This window comes from Gallinula chloropus, assembly GCF_964237585.1.
Source record: "Gallinula chloropus genome assembly, chromosome: 9".
Lineage (NCBI taxonomy): Eukaryota > Metazoa > Chordata > Aves > Gruiformes > Rallidae > Gallinula > Gallinula chloropus.
This window is the reverse complement of record NC_140094.1, coordinates 4,348,944-4,366,470: the sequence shown is the minus strand read 5'-3', so window position 1 is coordinate 4,366,470 and position 17,527 is coordinate 4,348,944. Positions and strand designations below refer to the sequence as shown.

Genomic DNA, 17,527 nt, shown 5'->3' with positions numbered 1-17,527 from the left:
TCCTCATAGGAGTGAGGGGATTTACGATCGCGGATGCAAGGGGGCTGAAGCCAGGCCTTCCTGCAGCAAGAGGCATGGAGCAGGGTATGCTTGGGAACGACAAGATACCCCAAACCTGTCAGCACAATGCAGCCTGTGATCTACTCCCTGCTTCCCAGCGCCTCCAAAACCAGTTTGGGACCAGGCAAACGAGGGCTGCAGAGGGATGGAAGAGTTCTGTGCCCTGGGGGACACAGCCTGGGCAGCAGTGTGGCTCTTGGCTGCTCCTTCTTGTCCCTGTTCTGACATCTCCCCTGTTCGTGGGCATGGGGTCTGGACCTGGCCTGCCCACACAAGGTGCTGTGGAAGCACAGGCTGAAGGTGGCCCCATCTTAAAAGCTGGCTTGTCCTTGCTTTGAGCTGTTGCATCGAGAGCCGTTAAGGGTGGCGATTTGCCCCATCCTGGGAGCACCCCCAAGCCACGTGCCTGGGAGAGACCCGCTTCAGCCTGACCTGCCAGCCATGCTCCATATCACCAGTCCTGCCTTGAAATTCCCCTGCCCACTGTCCTGGATGAGAAGCCCACCCCAGAACCAAGGCTCACCTCTCTCCTGGGAGGAGAAAGCATATCTGTTGCTGTGGCTGCCAGCAGCACGCCCAGGCCAGCTGCCAGCGAGCAAGATCACCCACGAGCGCATCCCAAGGGACATGGGAATAGACAGCCAAAGACCTTGAGGACACCCAGGACTGGCTTCAGACTGCCACATAGCTAGGGACCTCTCCCAGCACACCCCTTCTCACGCCTGCCAGTTTCACCTGTGCCCTCCCACAAGCTGTTCCTAACCGAGGTTCCCACGAAGGCCGAGACAAACAACATGGGACAGGGTGAGACCAACGTCATCCAGTCAAATTATAACCAGGCAGTTGGGCAATGTCACAGCACCAACCGGTTCAAAGGTGGCCCCACAGGCAGCACGGGGAGCATCACCGTGACCTGCTAGGTCCTAGTTTAGTTCAGAGGCAAGGAGAAGGGACCGTGTTGAGGGTCATGCAGAAGGTGACGTGATGGCGCCAGACGCAGCACGTGTGCAAAGGAGGCCAAAATGGTCAAAGCAGCAACTTCAAACATCGGTTCTCGCTCCTGAGCACGAGCTACGGAGGAGAGGTCAGCTCAGAGGGAGCACGCTCTTCCCCACAACCTGGAGGGGTGCTCCTGGTTTCCCTCACTCAGCTTCCATTGGGCTGGACCAAGAAAATTCGTGGTGGGAACTGCCCAGCCCTGCCCGAGTTACGTTAGGACAGTGCTGGGTACCTGACATCCTCTTCTTGCAATTAACAGGTTAACTTCCAGACCCACAATCTCCTCACTGGGCTGTGCTCAAGCTACTCCTACACTCTCCACACCAGAGTACAGCACCTTCTCCTCCTGGAATAGGGGCCGCTCACCGGGATTCCCGGAGTCAGTCGGCCTGTGGGTGTTTGTGTGACTGTCTGTCCTGAGACACATGCGCTGAGTAAGTCACGTTCTCCAGCCATGACAAGTGTAAAAAGGGAAGCAGCAGCAGCAGCAGCAGCAGCAGCAGCACCGAAGGCACCATGCACGGAAGCAGCGGTATGCAAGGAACAGGGCACGGGACACGAGCACCGAGGACTTCACCACGGGTAAACATCCCCACTCGCTGCCCAGGAGGAGGATTAATGACCACACCAGTGGGAAGCCTGTTTGTAAAGCGAACGTACTTAGCTTCCTCCACCACCTCCACCTCCGCCTGCGCTGTTATCGGCGCGTTGGAGTGTGCTCCCGTCGGGTCGTCCACGTTCAGCTCCCCGTTGGTCGAGCTCACCACCTGAAACACACAGGAACACCCCGTTAACAAAGTCCCCTCGCACCCGTGACGCGTTTCCACCCGCCTGGACAAGGGATGCTGTGAGGAACGAGACATCTAGGGAGTAACTTCCAGTTGCTCCTGTCTCTCTGCACCCTCTTATCAAGGCTGGGGGGTTCCTTGGATGCCTGGTGTGGAGAGTCAGGGGACTGTGTGTTAACCAGTTCACATTCCGGTGCCCAGCATGGGTCTTGTGTCTCTGGGAGGCCACACCACTTCGGGAGGTGTAGTGTGAAGACCCTCAGCCAGTTTCTGGAACTACATCCTCAGCCAAAAGCTGTTGATACAGTCCCTATCTTTTTTTACTTCACAGCTGACCCCATGGCTTACTCCAGCACTTCCATCCCAAGGATGAGCACCCAGACACCCCACTGCAGCAGCTCTGCATTCACCAGGAGAACACCCCATGTTCTGGGTAATTCATCACCACTCTACTGCCACAACGACTGCCTGGGACCCAAGTTCAGCTGGCCCTTCTGTGCTCCATGGTGTTGCTGTGAACACCTGGAGCTGCTCCTGGATCCAGAGCTGCAACAAAGCATGGTTCCCCTCCTGCTCCACCTCTCTGCCTTTCCACAAGGTACAAGGAGGTTGGGGAGGAGGGGGCCAAGGTCCCACCCAGTATTCTCAGTGGCTCTGGATGACCTAACCACCAGAGGTGATGGAAGGGAGCCACTGAAGCAGGTGTCCCCTCACTATTAAGTGGATCTACCCATGCTCATTTTGAATACTCAAGTCCTACCAGCAACTGCTGTTTCTGCAGACCAAGTCCCATGGCTGGTCTCTGCCAGGACAGCCCAGGACTCAGCTCATGTGCTTTAAAGACCTCTTCTCCAGTGACAACCCCTTGGGTTCTCTTCCCACCCCCTTCCCAGACTCATCCCACTGTAGGCTTCCCCAGGTTTAGGTGGGGTTTAGGTGAACCCCCAAAGGTTCCTTCCCAGTCACACTCAGACTGGGACTGCCTTTCCTCTGTAGATGCACTGTCCATGGGGAGCTCACACTGCCGTTGTGCCAGGAAACTATTCCCCTTGTGCAGAACACCACCAATAAAAACACGTGCTCCATGCCGAGCGCCAAATCCGCAGTGTGGTTTGGGTTGGAAGGCACCTTTGCAGCCTCACCTGTCAAGCCTAAAACTGGAACTGTTCAACTATTTTCCAACTGCTTACCGGGTTTAGACACAACAGATCTTACTCCAGCTGCCTCTTACCACTGTGGAGCATCCACAGTGTGGGGATGGAAGGTGCTTTATAGCCCAGACCTGCTCATGTGCACTCGTGTCTGAGTTCAGTGTGACAAATCTGAGGTCAAAATAGCTCTTGGTGGAAAAGCACCATCACAGCAGTAACGGCACCATCACAGCTTGGGCCCCACAAAACTATTATGGGTACAGGACAGGACCAACCCAGAACTCCCGATCACTATGTTCCCGCGATCTGAGGAGGGTTTGGGGGATTTAACAGGAATTCTCACATGCAGGCCATACAGGTCAGGAGGGAGAGGTACCTGCACCGATCCTCCGTGCCGATCCGCAGCCAAGTGAGATGTCAGGTACGAGGTATTGGTCTGCCGGCTCGGCTGGATCTCCCACTCCCCGCGGCGATCTGACGACGCCTGCGCACACGTTCGGGAGCGGGAGGGAAACGGGAGAGAGGGAGAAAGGTGAATGAGGGGAAAAAAACAGAAGGGGGTTTGTTAGTGAGTTAGTTTCTTGGCAAAAAGCAAGGCATTTCCAACTTCTAGCCAGGTAAACCTTCTCTTCAACAAGTGCACGTCATGCTTGATGTCAGCGCTGAGGAGCAGATTTCTCCTGCTCTAGCTGCTCCCCAAAGAGAAAGCTCCCAGCTTCCCAGGAAATTATTTTGGCTTCATTTCCATGGGTTCCAGCAGGGAATTACACACCCTGACAGTACGTTCCACCAGGCCTGGCAGGTCGCCCCTGCCATGGCACTCAGCATGGCGGAAGCATGACCACACACAGGAGCCTGACCTCCCTGAAACACGTGGGTTTTACACCCAGGTTTGCCCCGTAACCCAAAGCCACAGATCGTTTCCCTGGCAGCCAGTTCCACACACTGGAACTCCTCCTGACCAGTGCAGGCCAGGGGAACACATGCACCACACCTGCTTGGCTGGAGGGAGGGCTGGTGGCTGAAAAGCAGAGAAGAAACTTGTGCTAATGGTTTCTTAATGGTCCCCAGCAGATGTGGAGTTCAGAGAATGAAACAACTAGAACTGACTCACTAGAGTTTTATTTGATTCATCGGAAGAACCACTTTGCACTTGCACATGGAGCTCCTTGCAGGCCACCCAGCTTTGATGGCAACACATCCAGCACTCACCTAAGCCCCAGGAGGGTCTCAGAACACCTACACCCCACTGAACAGCTGGAGGAATGCTCCCTATGGCTGAGAAGTGTACCACAGGCAGGCAGAGCTGACCTGACTTGGGGCCAGCAGCAGAAGGGCAACCAGGCTGGGGAAGGGGCTGGAGAGCAGCAAACCTTCTGAGGAGCAGCTGAGGGAGCTGGGGGTGTTCAGCCTGGAGAAGAGGAGGCTGAGGGGAGACCTTCTCCCCACCTCCCCTGCCCTGCCAGGAGGGTGCAGAGAGGTGGGCGATGGTCTCTTCAGCCAGGGGACAGGAGATGGGACAAGGGGCAATGGGCTCAAGCTGCCCCAGGGCAGGGTCAGCTCAGATGGGAGGGAAAAGTTCTTCCCTGGCAGAGTTGTGGGGCTGTGGCACAGGCTGCCCAGGGAGGGGCTGAGTCCCCACCCCTGGGTGTGTTTAACAGAGGGGAGATGAGGTGCTCAGGGATCTGGGTCAGCACAGGACAGGGATGGTTGGACGGTTGTCTGAGTGGACAACTAGAGACTGCCACCCAAAACCAAAAAAGGGGGTGTTTGGGGTGTTAATGCATTAATCAGGCAACATATTAAAGCAGATTATTTTACCAGTACTCACAAACCAGTCCAAACCAATCAGCATGCGTAAACATGGTACCGCACACGCGCTTCAAACCATCGGGCTGCCTACAAGTGACACCCTAACGAGGGGCATCCATCCTGACTGTAGCTTTGGAGGTGTTTTAGTCTACATCCAGGGCTCCAACACCCAGAGCCCCACTGCATGGTACAAGGGGAACTGAGCCCAAACAGGTTTTGACATCTCAGGCTTGATTCTGCCCTCATGAGCAGAGCTGGTGGACAAGGAGCACGGCACACGGCGGTTAGAGGAGCACTCCACACAACCACTCACTGGGAAGTAAGAGCACCCCACAGCTCTAGCTAGGAGCGGGCGCTGGGAGATCTACCGAGCTTCTCATCGGCTCTGTTAATACAGAAAACCAAACTCTCAACACCACCAAAATATTACAATTAGAAAGGAAAAAAATACCTGGGGAAATTCAGAAACTGGCAGTTCATCTGGACCACGATGCCCAGCCTCCCCGAGGGACCCTACCCTGGGCAGTCCTTTACGCTCTCCAACACCCACACCATGAGCTGGACACTCTGAGAAGGATACACTGTGTGCACAGGGCACATGTGCATCCATATCACAGCCACGTGGGCCCTGGGGAGGGGGAACCTGGGTCTGGCTGCCATTGCCACAGCCCATGGCCTACTCCATGCGCTATGAGTAAAAGAACATGGTTAACCATGTAGAGTGCCCAAGCTGGATGGCTGACTTAAAACAGCTTTTACCTACAACCCCTAGAAAAAACACCCCTTCCAAACTGTACTCCACTTGCAGGGTCCTGAGGAACTCCACTGGCCAACAGAGTATTTCTGCATCCTGTTGCTTTGACAGGTGCTTTGAGGTGCTGGAATGGGGTGGGTGCCCCATCCCTGGGGGTGTTCAAGGCCAGGTTGGATGGGGCCCTGGGCAACCTTGTGTAGCTCCAGGCCTGGAGGCTGGTGTCCCTGCCTGTGGCAGGGGGTTGGAGCTCTGTGATCCTTGGGATCCCTTCCAACCCAGACCAGTTTGGGATTCTATGATTCTATGACAGAATCCTGCTCACAATCTCTAAATCCAGCAGCAATCACATGTACCACGACCAAGGCAAGACCCAGCCCCAGCCACCCTTGATGGGATATCACTTCCACTTCTGCACTCCCAAGAGGAATCCAGAGAGGTGCCAGGCAGCCGTGGCACCGCCGGAGCGGCTGTGAGCAACGCACCTGGTTACGGAGTGCCTGCTGCGATGGTCGGTCCCTGTGGATGTGGCTGTCTCTCGTTACCGCCGACGTCCCAGAGTCTACGTGAACGGATCCTACTGGAGTGGGCTGGAAAAACAAGGTGCTGGTTAGGATGAAGCCAGTTCTGGACACGCTGCTCCCTCTCTCTCAACACAATGCATGAGTGAATCATGCTGTCAGCCCAGCTGCTGCAGGGTTGAACATCAAAACGCTGCCCAGGGGTACTGACAACAGCCAAGGCAGCCTGCAGCCAGGGCTATGGAATCCCTGTGATTTGATGGACACCTGATTCCATGCTGGACACCAGCACCTTGTACAAAAATGACTTAGAAAGATACAGCCCAGTATCTCTTGGTGTCGCATCACACCTAACGTGTGTCACAGGATTAAACCATCCCAGAATATACAGCCTCATCTTCCTCATCTCATCATCCTGCAGCTTTTGCAAGATGCTTGCACAGAAACAGGGCCCGTTACAGGGAAAGCTTCACCTACTATCTCTCCAGAGTCGTATTCCCTGCTCCCAACACCCGAATCTCCATAGCAACCGCGGCAGTTGTCAGCGACAGCACGCTTGTCTTACGAGGAGCTTTGTATCAACTGCCTTTGTAATTAAACCAAAACGAGCCACAATTTGCAAAGGGAGCAATCCCTTCTGTGGGGACAGCAAACACTGGGGATGCTAAATACAGCTGGGACAGTGAATCCCTGCACTGATCACTGATCACTGCGGGACAGTGAGTCCCTCAGCACAGGTCTGGCAGCGGTGAGAGTTGACTGACAGGTGCCACTGCTGGTGAGAGGCCATGAGCACAAAGGCTCTCAGCAGAAGGACCCAGAACATGAGCGACAGCCTGCACCACGGCCAGCAGAAGGGCTTTAGACTTGCCTCCTCTCCCATTGTCCCTGTGACACAGCTTTTAGCCAAGGTGTTCATGAGTACAAATGGCTTTTGACAATAGAAACGACATGACGAGATCACGGTTATGGTGACATTGTGGAACTGCTAAGTGGAGCTTGGTTACCCCCAAATTTCCTTGCTGTGAGCGAGGAAGAGCTGGTTCAGCCTTTGGAGCAGGGTATGCCCCGAGATCTTTTTGAGCTCAGAACTGGTTAGTTCATAGAATCACAGAATCATAGGGGTTGGAAGGGACCTTGAAAGATCATCGGGTCCAACCCCCCTGCCAAAGCAGCTCCCCAGCTAATATTGCACAGGTTGGTGTCCAGACAGGGCTGGAATATCTCCAGAGATGGAGACTCCACACCCCCTGGGCAGCCTGTCCCAGGGCTCCCTCACCCTCACTGTGTAAAAGTTCTTCCGCATGTTGGTGCAGAACTTCCTATGCTCCAACTTGCAGTTATTCACCAAGCACCCATCAGAGCCCTGCCTACATCTCCTGTACTCTTCCATGAGAACTCGACTGGTACAGAGGCCTTCCACCATTCAGTGCTGAGGTAGCCATTACATCCTCATGCTTGAAGACGGATGGAAACATCACTGCACTACAAGGACCCCCTGAGTGCAGCGTTAGGGCATCTCGCTACGCTGAGCGCAGGGTAGCTAGAAAACGGTTTGATCCTGAGCTGACCGGTGTTAATTGGGATTGTTAGGAGCAAAGAGCTCGGAAGCAGCACTTGGGAGGACAAGGACAACTTACAATTGGCCTGCCGACCCAGTCATAGGCGTAGTCAAAGGTGTAGCCTTTCTTCTCAAACAGCTCGGTGAAGATGGTTCGTAGATAATCGTAGTCTGGCCTCTCGAAGAAGTCTAACCGCCGAACGTAGCGCAGGTACGTGGCCATCTCCTCTGTGGGGAAGGGGAAGAGAGCAGCAGTGTCAGCCCTGCCCGTGTGGGAGCTCCATCCCTTACACACACACACACCTTCACAGTTCACTCCAGGGAGGCTCCCTACGGTGCTGGACTCCGGCTCCATGCTTAAAGTCATCAGTGACATGAGTTGCTTGGGCTCAGCTCATTGACAGAAGCTGAGCATATCCAACAAGTCTTCACCCTCAGAGACCTACTCAATGGGTTTTTACAGATGGATGTATCTGAGACTGATTTCCAGAGCCCTCCTGCCCCACACTGTCTAGTAACAATCTGTGTTTCCTCCCTTTGAGTGAGTTGCTATCGAACACGGTCTGTGTTTCAGCACCAAGCACCGCGCTGTGAGGAAGCAGCCTGGGCTGCTGGTGCTACTTCTGCCTACTGCAACCCACAACGCAAATCAATCCCAAGGCATGGCACTCCATGGCACCCCTGAGCTCCAGCAACAACCAGGCCCTGGCTGCCCAGCAGCATCATGCCCGCCACAGCCATGGAATTTTCAACAGGAGACTTCCAAGGGGGAGACTCTGGTGTTCATTTACCTGGTGCACACAGAGTGGTGGTCAGTATTAAGCTAATTAATTGCTCTCCTGTGCCTCTCCTGCCTCACATCAGCCCAGACCTGCAGGTCTGAGCGAGCTCTGGGTAAGGAGCACTGGGGAAGAAGATGAGAACAGCCAACCCCAAGCTGTTCTGCTGGGAACTGGGTGGATTTTGGATGCAGATGTGCCTGGGGAATTAGTGTGACTGGAGCAAACAACTACCCTGTCACAGGTGTGGTGCTCCTCACATGTCACACAATGGCTCCCACAGGAATGGGACTGGTTGTGGGGATCTGGGGGCTCTCCCTGGACAGAACACCAAAACAACTCCAGGAAGGTCACAGGATACTTTAACTTCACACTCCCTCTGCTCTCCTGGCGCCGCGGTGGCCTCTTGTTTAAGAGAACAGGTGCTGGGCAGAAGCACACCCCTAATACTCTCCTTAAAACTACCACCAGAAGGTGGAATTCAATGGTGGATCTTAACACATCCATCTGCTCTCAGATGGTCCCAGCAGAGCTTTACCTGGAAAGTTCTCACAGAGAACTTCAACTGGAGTGTTTCTCTTTGTGTCCCCAATCTTCTGATACCTCTCTTTTAAGGTGTCAGCCTGCAGCACACAAAGACAAAACAGTTGTGGAGAAAGAGTTCAACCATGTGATAAAGGACATGCTGTAACAGGAGGAGAAGAAGGTCATTAATCACGATTCGGGGTGGTATCGGAACAGGCAGCAGGAACACCGCCTCAGCCCGCTGCGATTCCCACTACAGGCTGTACGTGCTGTCAGCAGAGAACATCAAGGAGGTGTTTGGAACACCTTCAGAGATTGTCTTACATGGCTGATTTCTTACCAGCCCTGGCCCAAGGACTGGAGAGAGAAGCTTGCAAGGGACAGGAAGGGACTGTGTATGCTGTGGCTGAACACCTGGGCCCTGTCCCTGGCTCAGAGCCACTGCCAGCCAAGCTGCCTTCATAAAGAACTGTAAAGGCAGGTAAAGCTGCAATGGCAATCTGGGGCTGACTGTGCGTGACAGAATGGCACCATGCAGGTGACATGAGCTCACATCAGTCGTGCATCTCCCAAAGCCCGTGCTACTCCCATAGTGTCCCTCCTTTCACCCCCCCGAGTGCTGTCACTCAGCCAGCACTGATTAAATAGCTGCTCATCAAGAAACATGAAACCATTTTCCATTTCCTACCTAAATCACAGCATCCCAGAGGGCTTCGTGTGGGAAGGGACCTCAAAGCCCATCTAGCTCCAGCCCCCAGCCACAGGCAGGGACACTCCCCCCAGCCCAGGGTGCCCCAAGCCCCATCCAACCCAGCCTTGAGCCCTGCCAGGGATCCCGGGGCTCCCACAGCCTCTCCAGGCACCCTGTGCTGGGGCATCCCAACCTCAGAGGGAAGAATTCCTTCCTCAGGTCTAACCTGCCCCTGCCCTCTGCCAGCCTGAAGCCATCGCCCCGTGTCCTGTCCCTGCACTCCCTGGTGACCAGCCCCTCTCCCACGGCCCTGTAGCCCCCCTTTAAGGATCGGGGCACCGCAATGAGGTCCCCCCAGATCCTTCTCTTCTCCAGGCTGAGCCAGCCCAGCTACCCCAGCCTGGCTTCACAGGAGAGGAGCTCCAGCCCCTGAGCATCTTCGTGGCTCCTCTGGGCTCCCTCCAACAGCACCATGTCCTTTCTGTCCTGGGGACCCCAGAACCAGAGGTGTCCCTCCTGAAGCAGAGGATTCTGTTCCAGTCAGCTCCCTAAGAAGGGGTTTTCTTTGCCTCTATTTCAAAATATGCCAGTTTGCTCTGCCAGCAGCACAATGAGCGTGGTGAGATGTTCTCTCAAGGCTTCAGCCCTGGCACCACAGACCAGAGCATAAGCTGAGGAGATGCAGGAGATGGAACATTCTAGATCAGGCTAAAGAGCCCGTGTGCTGTGAGATGTCACCAGCATTTCCAGCAGGCGTCTGGTAAAGCTCAGCTGAGCCCAGCCCTGCGCACGCGGTGATGGAGCAGCTTGGCAAGCGCTGGCACGAGGGACGCTGCTGCTGACCACAGCAGCACTCAGGGAGCAGCCTGCACAGCTGAAAGCTGCTCTCCTCCTCCTGACAGGACCGACAGGAGTTACTGTCTTCACTAACAAACCTCCTCCCAGCCTGATCGAAGTCAATCCCATCACGGCCTGCGGTCCCAAAGCTGAACACGGTAGATTAACCATCAGGAAAGTGATGGAGAAGTGAAGATGCAGCTTCCCAACAGCTTCTGAGCCAGCACATGACTTACTACCAGCCAATTTAGCTGATAGATGTTGGCTGCAGCTGCTGTAACTCAGTCGCTCGTGGCCCTCCCTATTGCACATGGTGTTTCATACACTTCTAAGCCCTGAGCACCCAGCAGCTCTGGAGAGAAGCCAAGCTCCATCCTTCTGCCAAAACCCCAGTTCTTTCCCAAGCTGGAGTCCATCTGCATGTCTAATACCATCGTGCCGCTGCCGTTATCCACACGTTCCACAGCTGGGGGACTGCGTGCCCTAACTGGCATTTCAGGACCAACTGCTGTGTTCCAGTCACATCCCAGTGTCACGACACAGCGAGGCTGCTCCGACAGCTCAGCCACTCTCCCATCGCTGTCCCTGTCCCAGCGGCTCAGCTTCAGCTCCTCCCCCTACTCATACCAACTCAGTGATGCTGATGGCACCCTGAGGTGACCACTGATGTATTTCTATCTTAACATCTTTTTTAGGTAAAGCCAACACCTTGTCCTTAGACTTCAGGGGTAACAGAGGAGAGGGCAGCGTTTACAGCTGGATTCCTCAGGTGTTTCCCACCTCAGATTCTCCGTTGGGCAGAGAGCAGCTGGAGTTTCCAAGGGCAAAGCCCAAAGCTCAGACCTACCTTCAGTCCTTGCCAGGGCAGGCTGCCGCGCAGGAAATACATGAACATGTGGCCCAGGGCTTCCAAGTCGTCTCGACGACTTTGCTCTGGAACAGAAGAGATGGGAAATTAACCACCAGAGCTGCAGAAGGGGCTCTGATCAGCACCCACACTGAGCTAAAGCCAGCATGGGGAAGGGCACTTGCTGGCTGTGGCCCAGACCTTGTGTGGAAGGACACCCAGAACCAGTTACAAACCAGTTAAATACCTAAAGAAGAGACGAGCTAGAAGGCACGAGTTAACACAGGGACTGTCAGACAGACTGCCCAGCCTTGGGTGGAACAGGTAAGAGGTGGAAGCTTTAACCACAGAGGGGCAAAGCAGTTCCCCAGCTCTTCTCTGGACCACCAGCACCGATGGTGCAACTGGGATGTGGTGCCTGCCAGATGATGCTGTTTTCTCTGCAAGGGAGCAGGAGGGGATGCTTGCAAGCTGCAGGGAACCACCACAGCACACGGTGCCAGCCCTTTCCCCATCACTCCTGTGGCTTGTCGCATCGGAGCAGGTCAAAAATAGCTCCTCCTCCTCCTTGCACCACTTCTCCTTGTGAAACGCTCGCTGCTGTTGCCATGCAGATGTTAAAACTAGAGGGGGGGGGGTGAGGATGCCAAAGGAGAAAGCATCCTTAAAATAATGTATCAAAAAAATCCCAAGGGAGGATCCAAGGCAGAACAAGAAGTCTGGAGCGCTGCAGCGTGGGGCTGCCTCTGCACCAGCCAGACTTGTGTTCACACTGAGCTCGCAGGCCAAGGTGATGCAAGCTCCTCTCCTCCAGGCAGGTAATGTGCTGTGAAGCCACAGCCCTTCCCTCCTCAAACCCCTTGCCTAGGACCACCTCTTCCCCACTGAGGCTGAGGTGTGAGCTGCAAAACCTGCAGGGAAGAGGCTCCTGAAGGCACCATGGGGGATACTTCAGAAGGAAGCGGGATCTTCTTTCCACATCCCCCCCCAAAGCACGTTCCCAGCACCAGCAGTTCCCAAGCCAACTCCCTCTGCAGCTTTTCCTTCATCCCTACATCCCTTCATCCTCATTTCCTTCATTCCTTCATCCCTTCCCAAACCATCCCCAGGTTTTCCAAACTTAAAAGTGGGGCTCTGTGTTCCTCACTCCCCAAAGAGAACAAGCTCTCCAGGAGATGTGAAAACCTGGATCTCACAGCTGGGAGGTGGGTCCAAGAGTTATTCCATTATCTCGCCACTCATGTGAGGTTAAGTGAATATTAAGCATTTAATAAGGGGGGGGTTTGCCTTTCAGCCACAGAGACAGAATCTTCTGGTGTGAAAGAAAGCAGTGAGGAGATGGGTATTTAAAATGAGTTAAATCATTCATAATCTCCAATCAATTCCTAGGTGAGGGCACATCCGACTCTTAATGCCTGGAATGGGAAGGTACCAGTACAGACCTCTGCTCCCCATGCAGCGCTACAGGCTGGGGGAGACTGGCTGGAGAGCTGTCAGGCAGAGAAGGACCTTGGGGTGTTGGGTGACTGCAGACTAAATATGAGCCAGCAGTGTGCCCGGGTGGCCAGGAAGGCCAATGGCATCTTGGCTTGTGGCAGACCCAGTGTGGCCAGAAGGTCTGGGGAGGGGATTGTGCCCCTGGACTGGGCACTGGTGAGGCTGCACCTCAAGTGCTGGGTCCAGTTCTGGGCTCCTCACCATCAGAAGGACATTGAGGTCCTGGAGCGAGTCCAGAGAAGGGCAACCAGGCTGGGGAAGGGGCTGGAGGGCAAATCCTCTGAGGAGCGGCTGAGGGAGCTGGGGGTGTTCAGCCTGGAGAAGAAGAGGCTGAGGGGAGACCTTCTCCCCACCTCCACTGCCCTGCCAGGAGGGTGCAGAGAGGTGGGCGCTGGTCTCTTCAGCCAGGGGACAGGAGATGGGACAAGGGGCAATGGGCTCAAGCTGCCCCAGGGCAGGGTCAGAGCAGATGGGAGGGAAAAGTTCTTCCCTGGCAGAGTTGTGGGGCTGTGGCACAGGCTGCCCAGGGAGGGGGCTGAGTCCCCACCCCTGGGTGTGTTTAACAGAGGGGAGATGAGGTGCTCAGGGATCTGGGTCAGCACAGGACAGGGACGGTTGGACTCGATGAGCTTAAAGGTCTTTTCCAACCTGGTGACTCTGTGATTCTAAAAATCGACATGGTCATCATCTACTGCGGCGGTTCCTGCCCGCCGGCCTTTCAGCCACACAGGGCTGCTACCCGTTACGTAGCTCCTACTCTAATTATGAGGCTGACGACTTTTCAGCTGCCTCAGTACCTCAGAAAGGGAAAAAAAAAACCCATTGATATATAAAATAAACCCCCCTCTGAACTGCAAACAGCATCACAAGGTCTGCAGACAGCTCAAGGGGAACGAGCGAGCCACCAGCTAAGCTACCACTGGAGCTCTCTGGGACTCAGCATGGCAAGCTCCAGGCAACCACACCCACAGACCTTTGCCAAGATGAGTGTTGATGGACATGTATCTCGCTGTTCCAGTTAAGCTCTTGTGTTCCCTGTAAGGTATGTGTTTTTTGGTTTCGGGGTCGATGTACTCCTTTGCCAAGCCAAAGTCTATGATGTGGATGACGTGCTCTTTCTTATTGCCCTGCCGGCCGATGAGGAAGTTCTCTGGCTTGACGTCGCGGTAGATGAGGTTCTTGGAATGCACGTACTCCATTCGAGAGATCTGCAAAGTGAGGACATAACGTATTAGTTACCTGTGAGCAAACCACCTACTACACTCTCCCAGCTAACGAGGTAGCGTGATTCGGTCAGCGCATCGCCAAGCTCCACTCGGTGCCACCTCAGATCACTGGTGTTCCCATTGGAACTGGGTCATGTCCGCTGATGCGGAGCTGGAGGAGGCATTTCTCACCCCCTCCCTTCTCCAGCTACCGTGGCTCCCTGACTTCACAGAATCACAGACTCACAGGGACCTCCAGAGCTCATCGGGTGCAACCCCCTGCCAGAGCAGCTCCCCAGCTCATATTGCACAGGTTGGTGTCCAGATGGGGCTGGAATCTCTCCAGAGATGGAGACTCCACACCCCCTGGGCAGCCTGTCCCAGGGCTCCCTCACCCTCACTGGAGAAAAGTTCTTCCCCATGTTGGTGCAGAACTTCCTGTGCTCCAACTTGCAGCCATTGCCCCTTGTCCTGTCCCCACAGACACTGAAAAGGGGCTGGCCAGTTCCCCCTGCATCCCATCCTTAAGATATTGATAACCATTAATAAGGTCCCCCCTTAGTCTTCTTCTCTCCAGGCTGAACAGTCCCAGCTCACTCAGCCTTTCCTCACAGGGGAGATGCTCCAGGCCCTTCATCATCTCCGTAGCCTCCTCTGGACTCTCTCCAGGAGATCCCTGGCTTTTTTATCCCAGGGAGCCCAGCACTGGACACAACACTCCAGGTGGGGCCTGAGTCAGAGGGGGAGACTTCATTACCAACAGAAACGGGAAAGGCTGTTCCTGATCACCAGGACACAGCTCCTGGAAGGATTCCACCAGGAACAGCAGCAGCCTTTTCGTATTGATTTTAAACACACTAAACCAGTTACACCAGGAGCTCCCCCCTTGCCCACAGCCTTCCCTTGTTGCTCCACGTCTCACCACCTTCCTCCCTCAACCCATATGTCGTCTTAGACGTGCCAGCTTCTTCACAGAGGGGGATTTTTGGGCAGGCAGAAGCCTTACGATCCTCAGCACTGACTAATAACCAATCTCATCGGTTGTTCAGCTAGGAATAGCTGGAATGTTCCTGCCTAACTTTGCCCTGGCAGCACGGCTGAGGTGGGAAGGGAAGAGAGACACTTCCAAGGTGACAAGGGGCCGCTCCCCCTCCAGCCACACAGCTCACTGCGATGCTGGCCCTTAGTATTGCTTTTGGAACCCAACAGATGGCAGGTGACCTTCAGACAGGTCGCTGAGCAGTTCTCCTTTGGGTTCCCAACTTAGAGACGGCTCCAACTGGAAATCATTCACGGTCTCGTTTAGTCCATTATCTTTTAATTGATTTTTTAAACTGGGTTTTCATTGAAAGCACATGAATTCGGGCTGTCCCGGTCCATGGCCACCCTGCACGCGTGGTGGCACCTCTTTGGAGAGGCCACCTGAACCTTCGAGCCTGCACGCAGCCTGCCAGCTCTCCAAACCCATCCCAGAGCCCTCGCCGAGGCCCAGCTTTGCACTAACGAGCATCAGTCCGCAGAGGTCACTGCTGCGCCGCTGCGGCGGGCCCGGCGGCGCAATGACATCACATTTGGGGACCACCTAAGGCGTGAGGCACACCAGCCCGTCCTTCCCCGCAGAGCTCGCTCACCGCTTGCCCGGGGGTCGGTACCGGCAGGCCGGCTCCGAATCTCCCACCTGGGGAAGCCCGGCTGCTGAACAAGCTACCGGAGAAGCTCGGCTGTCACAACAGCAATTACACAGCCTGAAAACAACACCCGGGGTGTTGCTGTTGTTGTTGTTGTTGTTCCTTGCAGCCTCCCCAGCAAGTCACGGTGGCCAGGACACAGCCTGGGCAGCTGAGATGTCAGAGGAGCCCTCAGATAAAGGTGTTTACTTGCCGTTTTCACTCCCACCACAGGCACAACAGCTGCTCTTGGGTCTTTCATATTCCATCCTCTTCCCTTCCACCCGCCTGGCTGGTTCCTGATGTGCTGCCAGAGCGCTGCACGCAGCCAGTGACGGCTAAAAGATGCTCTCCAGGTCGGGAAGATGCTTTCTGGTGTAGCCTCCATGCTTTATTCACCCTGACAAGCCACTCAGCCTGCTTGTAGCTGCTCGTGGTGGGGAGCCAGTGAGCTGCTGGGCCCTTCCAGCCTTGCTGCCTGAGGAGAAACGAGCAGCGCTGGCGCAACACGGCCGTGGCCTGACCCAAACTCCATCACAGAGCTGAAGAGGAGGAGAAGCCAGTCCTCCCAGTCCAGAAAGGTGCTGGAAGCAGAGACGTGGTGCCCAATCCTTTGCATCTGAGCTCGCAATGCTCTAACGCCTGCACACTGATTCTTCTACAGACAGAGGCTGGGATCGCTCCTACGCCGCCAGTCGTGGCTGCACAGCAGCATTGCCACCTTGCAGCGCAGGAAGAACCACCAACAGCACCTCCTCACAGGGCACAGGGACACTGAGGGTGGACAGGAGACTCCACTTGCAAGTTAAACAGGATTGCCATGGCCACTGCTGGCTGAGTCCATCCTCAAGTCCACCCATCACCTTTGCAAATGTCGGGGAAAGCCTCAGGAGGGAAAGCATCCCCCAGCATGCAGCCAGACCCCTCAGAAAGCAGAGGGGATTTGTGACATCTGATCAGGTGGCAGTGAAACCCACCCTTTCATCTTCCTTTCTCCCATCACAGAAGCAAGTGTAACAAACCCTCTCCCCCATCTGACCTTGCTGATACCTCTAGGCCCTCCTGATACCTCTGAGCCCATCCTCCTCGTGCCACCAGCTTGGATGCAGATCAGATCAGCAGAGATTATAAACTCCTCCTGTTTCACAGCTGCTTTGGTGTCTCCTACTCAAGACAATGTTGATGGTCACGAGTGACACAACTTTTCACCACGCCTGGGTCTGTATCACAGCCAGAAGCATCTGCCTGGGGTCTGACACAACAGGTCTGGTCCCCGGCACTCACAGCAAAGGTGGAAGAGACGTTTGTCAGACACGGCTGAGAGTGAAGAATCAAAGTCAGAACAAGGTTCTCCCCCAGCCCAAGCACTGAGTGAGGTCTGCAGAGCCTTGAGATGACTTCAGGTTCATGGGTGCCCAAGCCTGACGCTAGCAAAGGCAGTTGGCACTGCCAAGCCCTGTCTGCTCCGTCCAGGAACGTCGGCCACTCGATCCATTCAGCTGTGAGGATGGGAGGAAGCAGCTTCAGCTCGATGCTCTCAGCAGAGCGAGGTGAAGCATCAGAGATGACGACGTTACAGGAGTCACAGCTGGAAAACTTCCAGTGGGGAAGGAAAATGGAGAACTCCTTCAACACAGGCTTCCACTGAAGGGTATGAAACAGGAGTGCTGGAGTAAGAGCGCTTCCGCCTCGACACGAGCTGTGTTTGCTGCTCCCACAGCTCCCAAGGCACTGCACGTTTACTGGGAGAACATGCAGCCCAGGACACACCTGAGGGCTCTGCAGCTCGTCCTCCTGCCAGGGCAGACCTTCCTACTGTGTCAGCTCCTCTGAAAA

The 17,527-nt window shown here is 55.0% G+C and overlaps 1 protein-coding gene across 1 annotated transcript in view; it reads right to left on the bottom strand.

Annotated features, from left to right (window-relative positions):
* Positions 1–17,527, bottom strand: part of CSNK1G1 (casein kinase 1 gamma 1) — a 46,887-nt gene that overhangs the window by 4,587 nt on the left and 24,773 nt on the right. The window contains exons 5-11 of the mRNA XM_084268085.1: positions 13,793–14,027; positions 11,323–11,408; positions 8,961–9,045; positions 7,723–7,871; positions 6,047–6,151; positions 3,375–3,482; positions 1,720–1,826 (exon numbers count right to left, since the gene is read on the bottom strand). Of these exons, the coding sequence (XP_084124211.1) occupies positions 1,720–1,826; positions 3,375–3,482; positions 6,047–6,151; positions 7,723–7,871; positions 8,961–9,045; positions 11,323–11,408; positions 13,793–14,027 (875 nt within the window). The remainder of the gene's footprint in view (positions 1–1,719; positions 1,827–3,374; positions 3,483–6,046; positions 6,152–7,722; positions 7,872–8,960; positions 9,046–11,322; positions 11,409–13,792; positions 14,028–17,527) is intronic.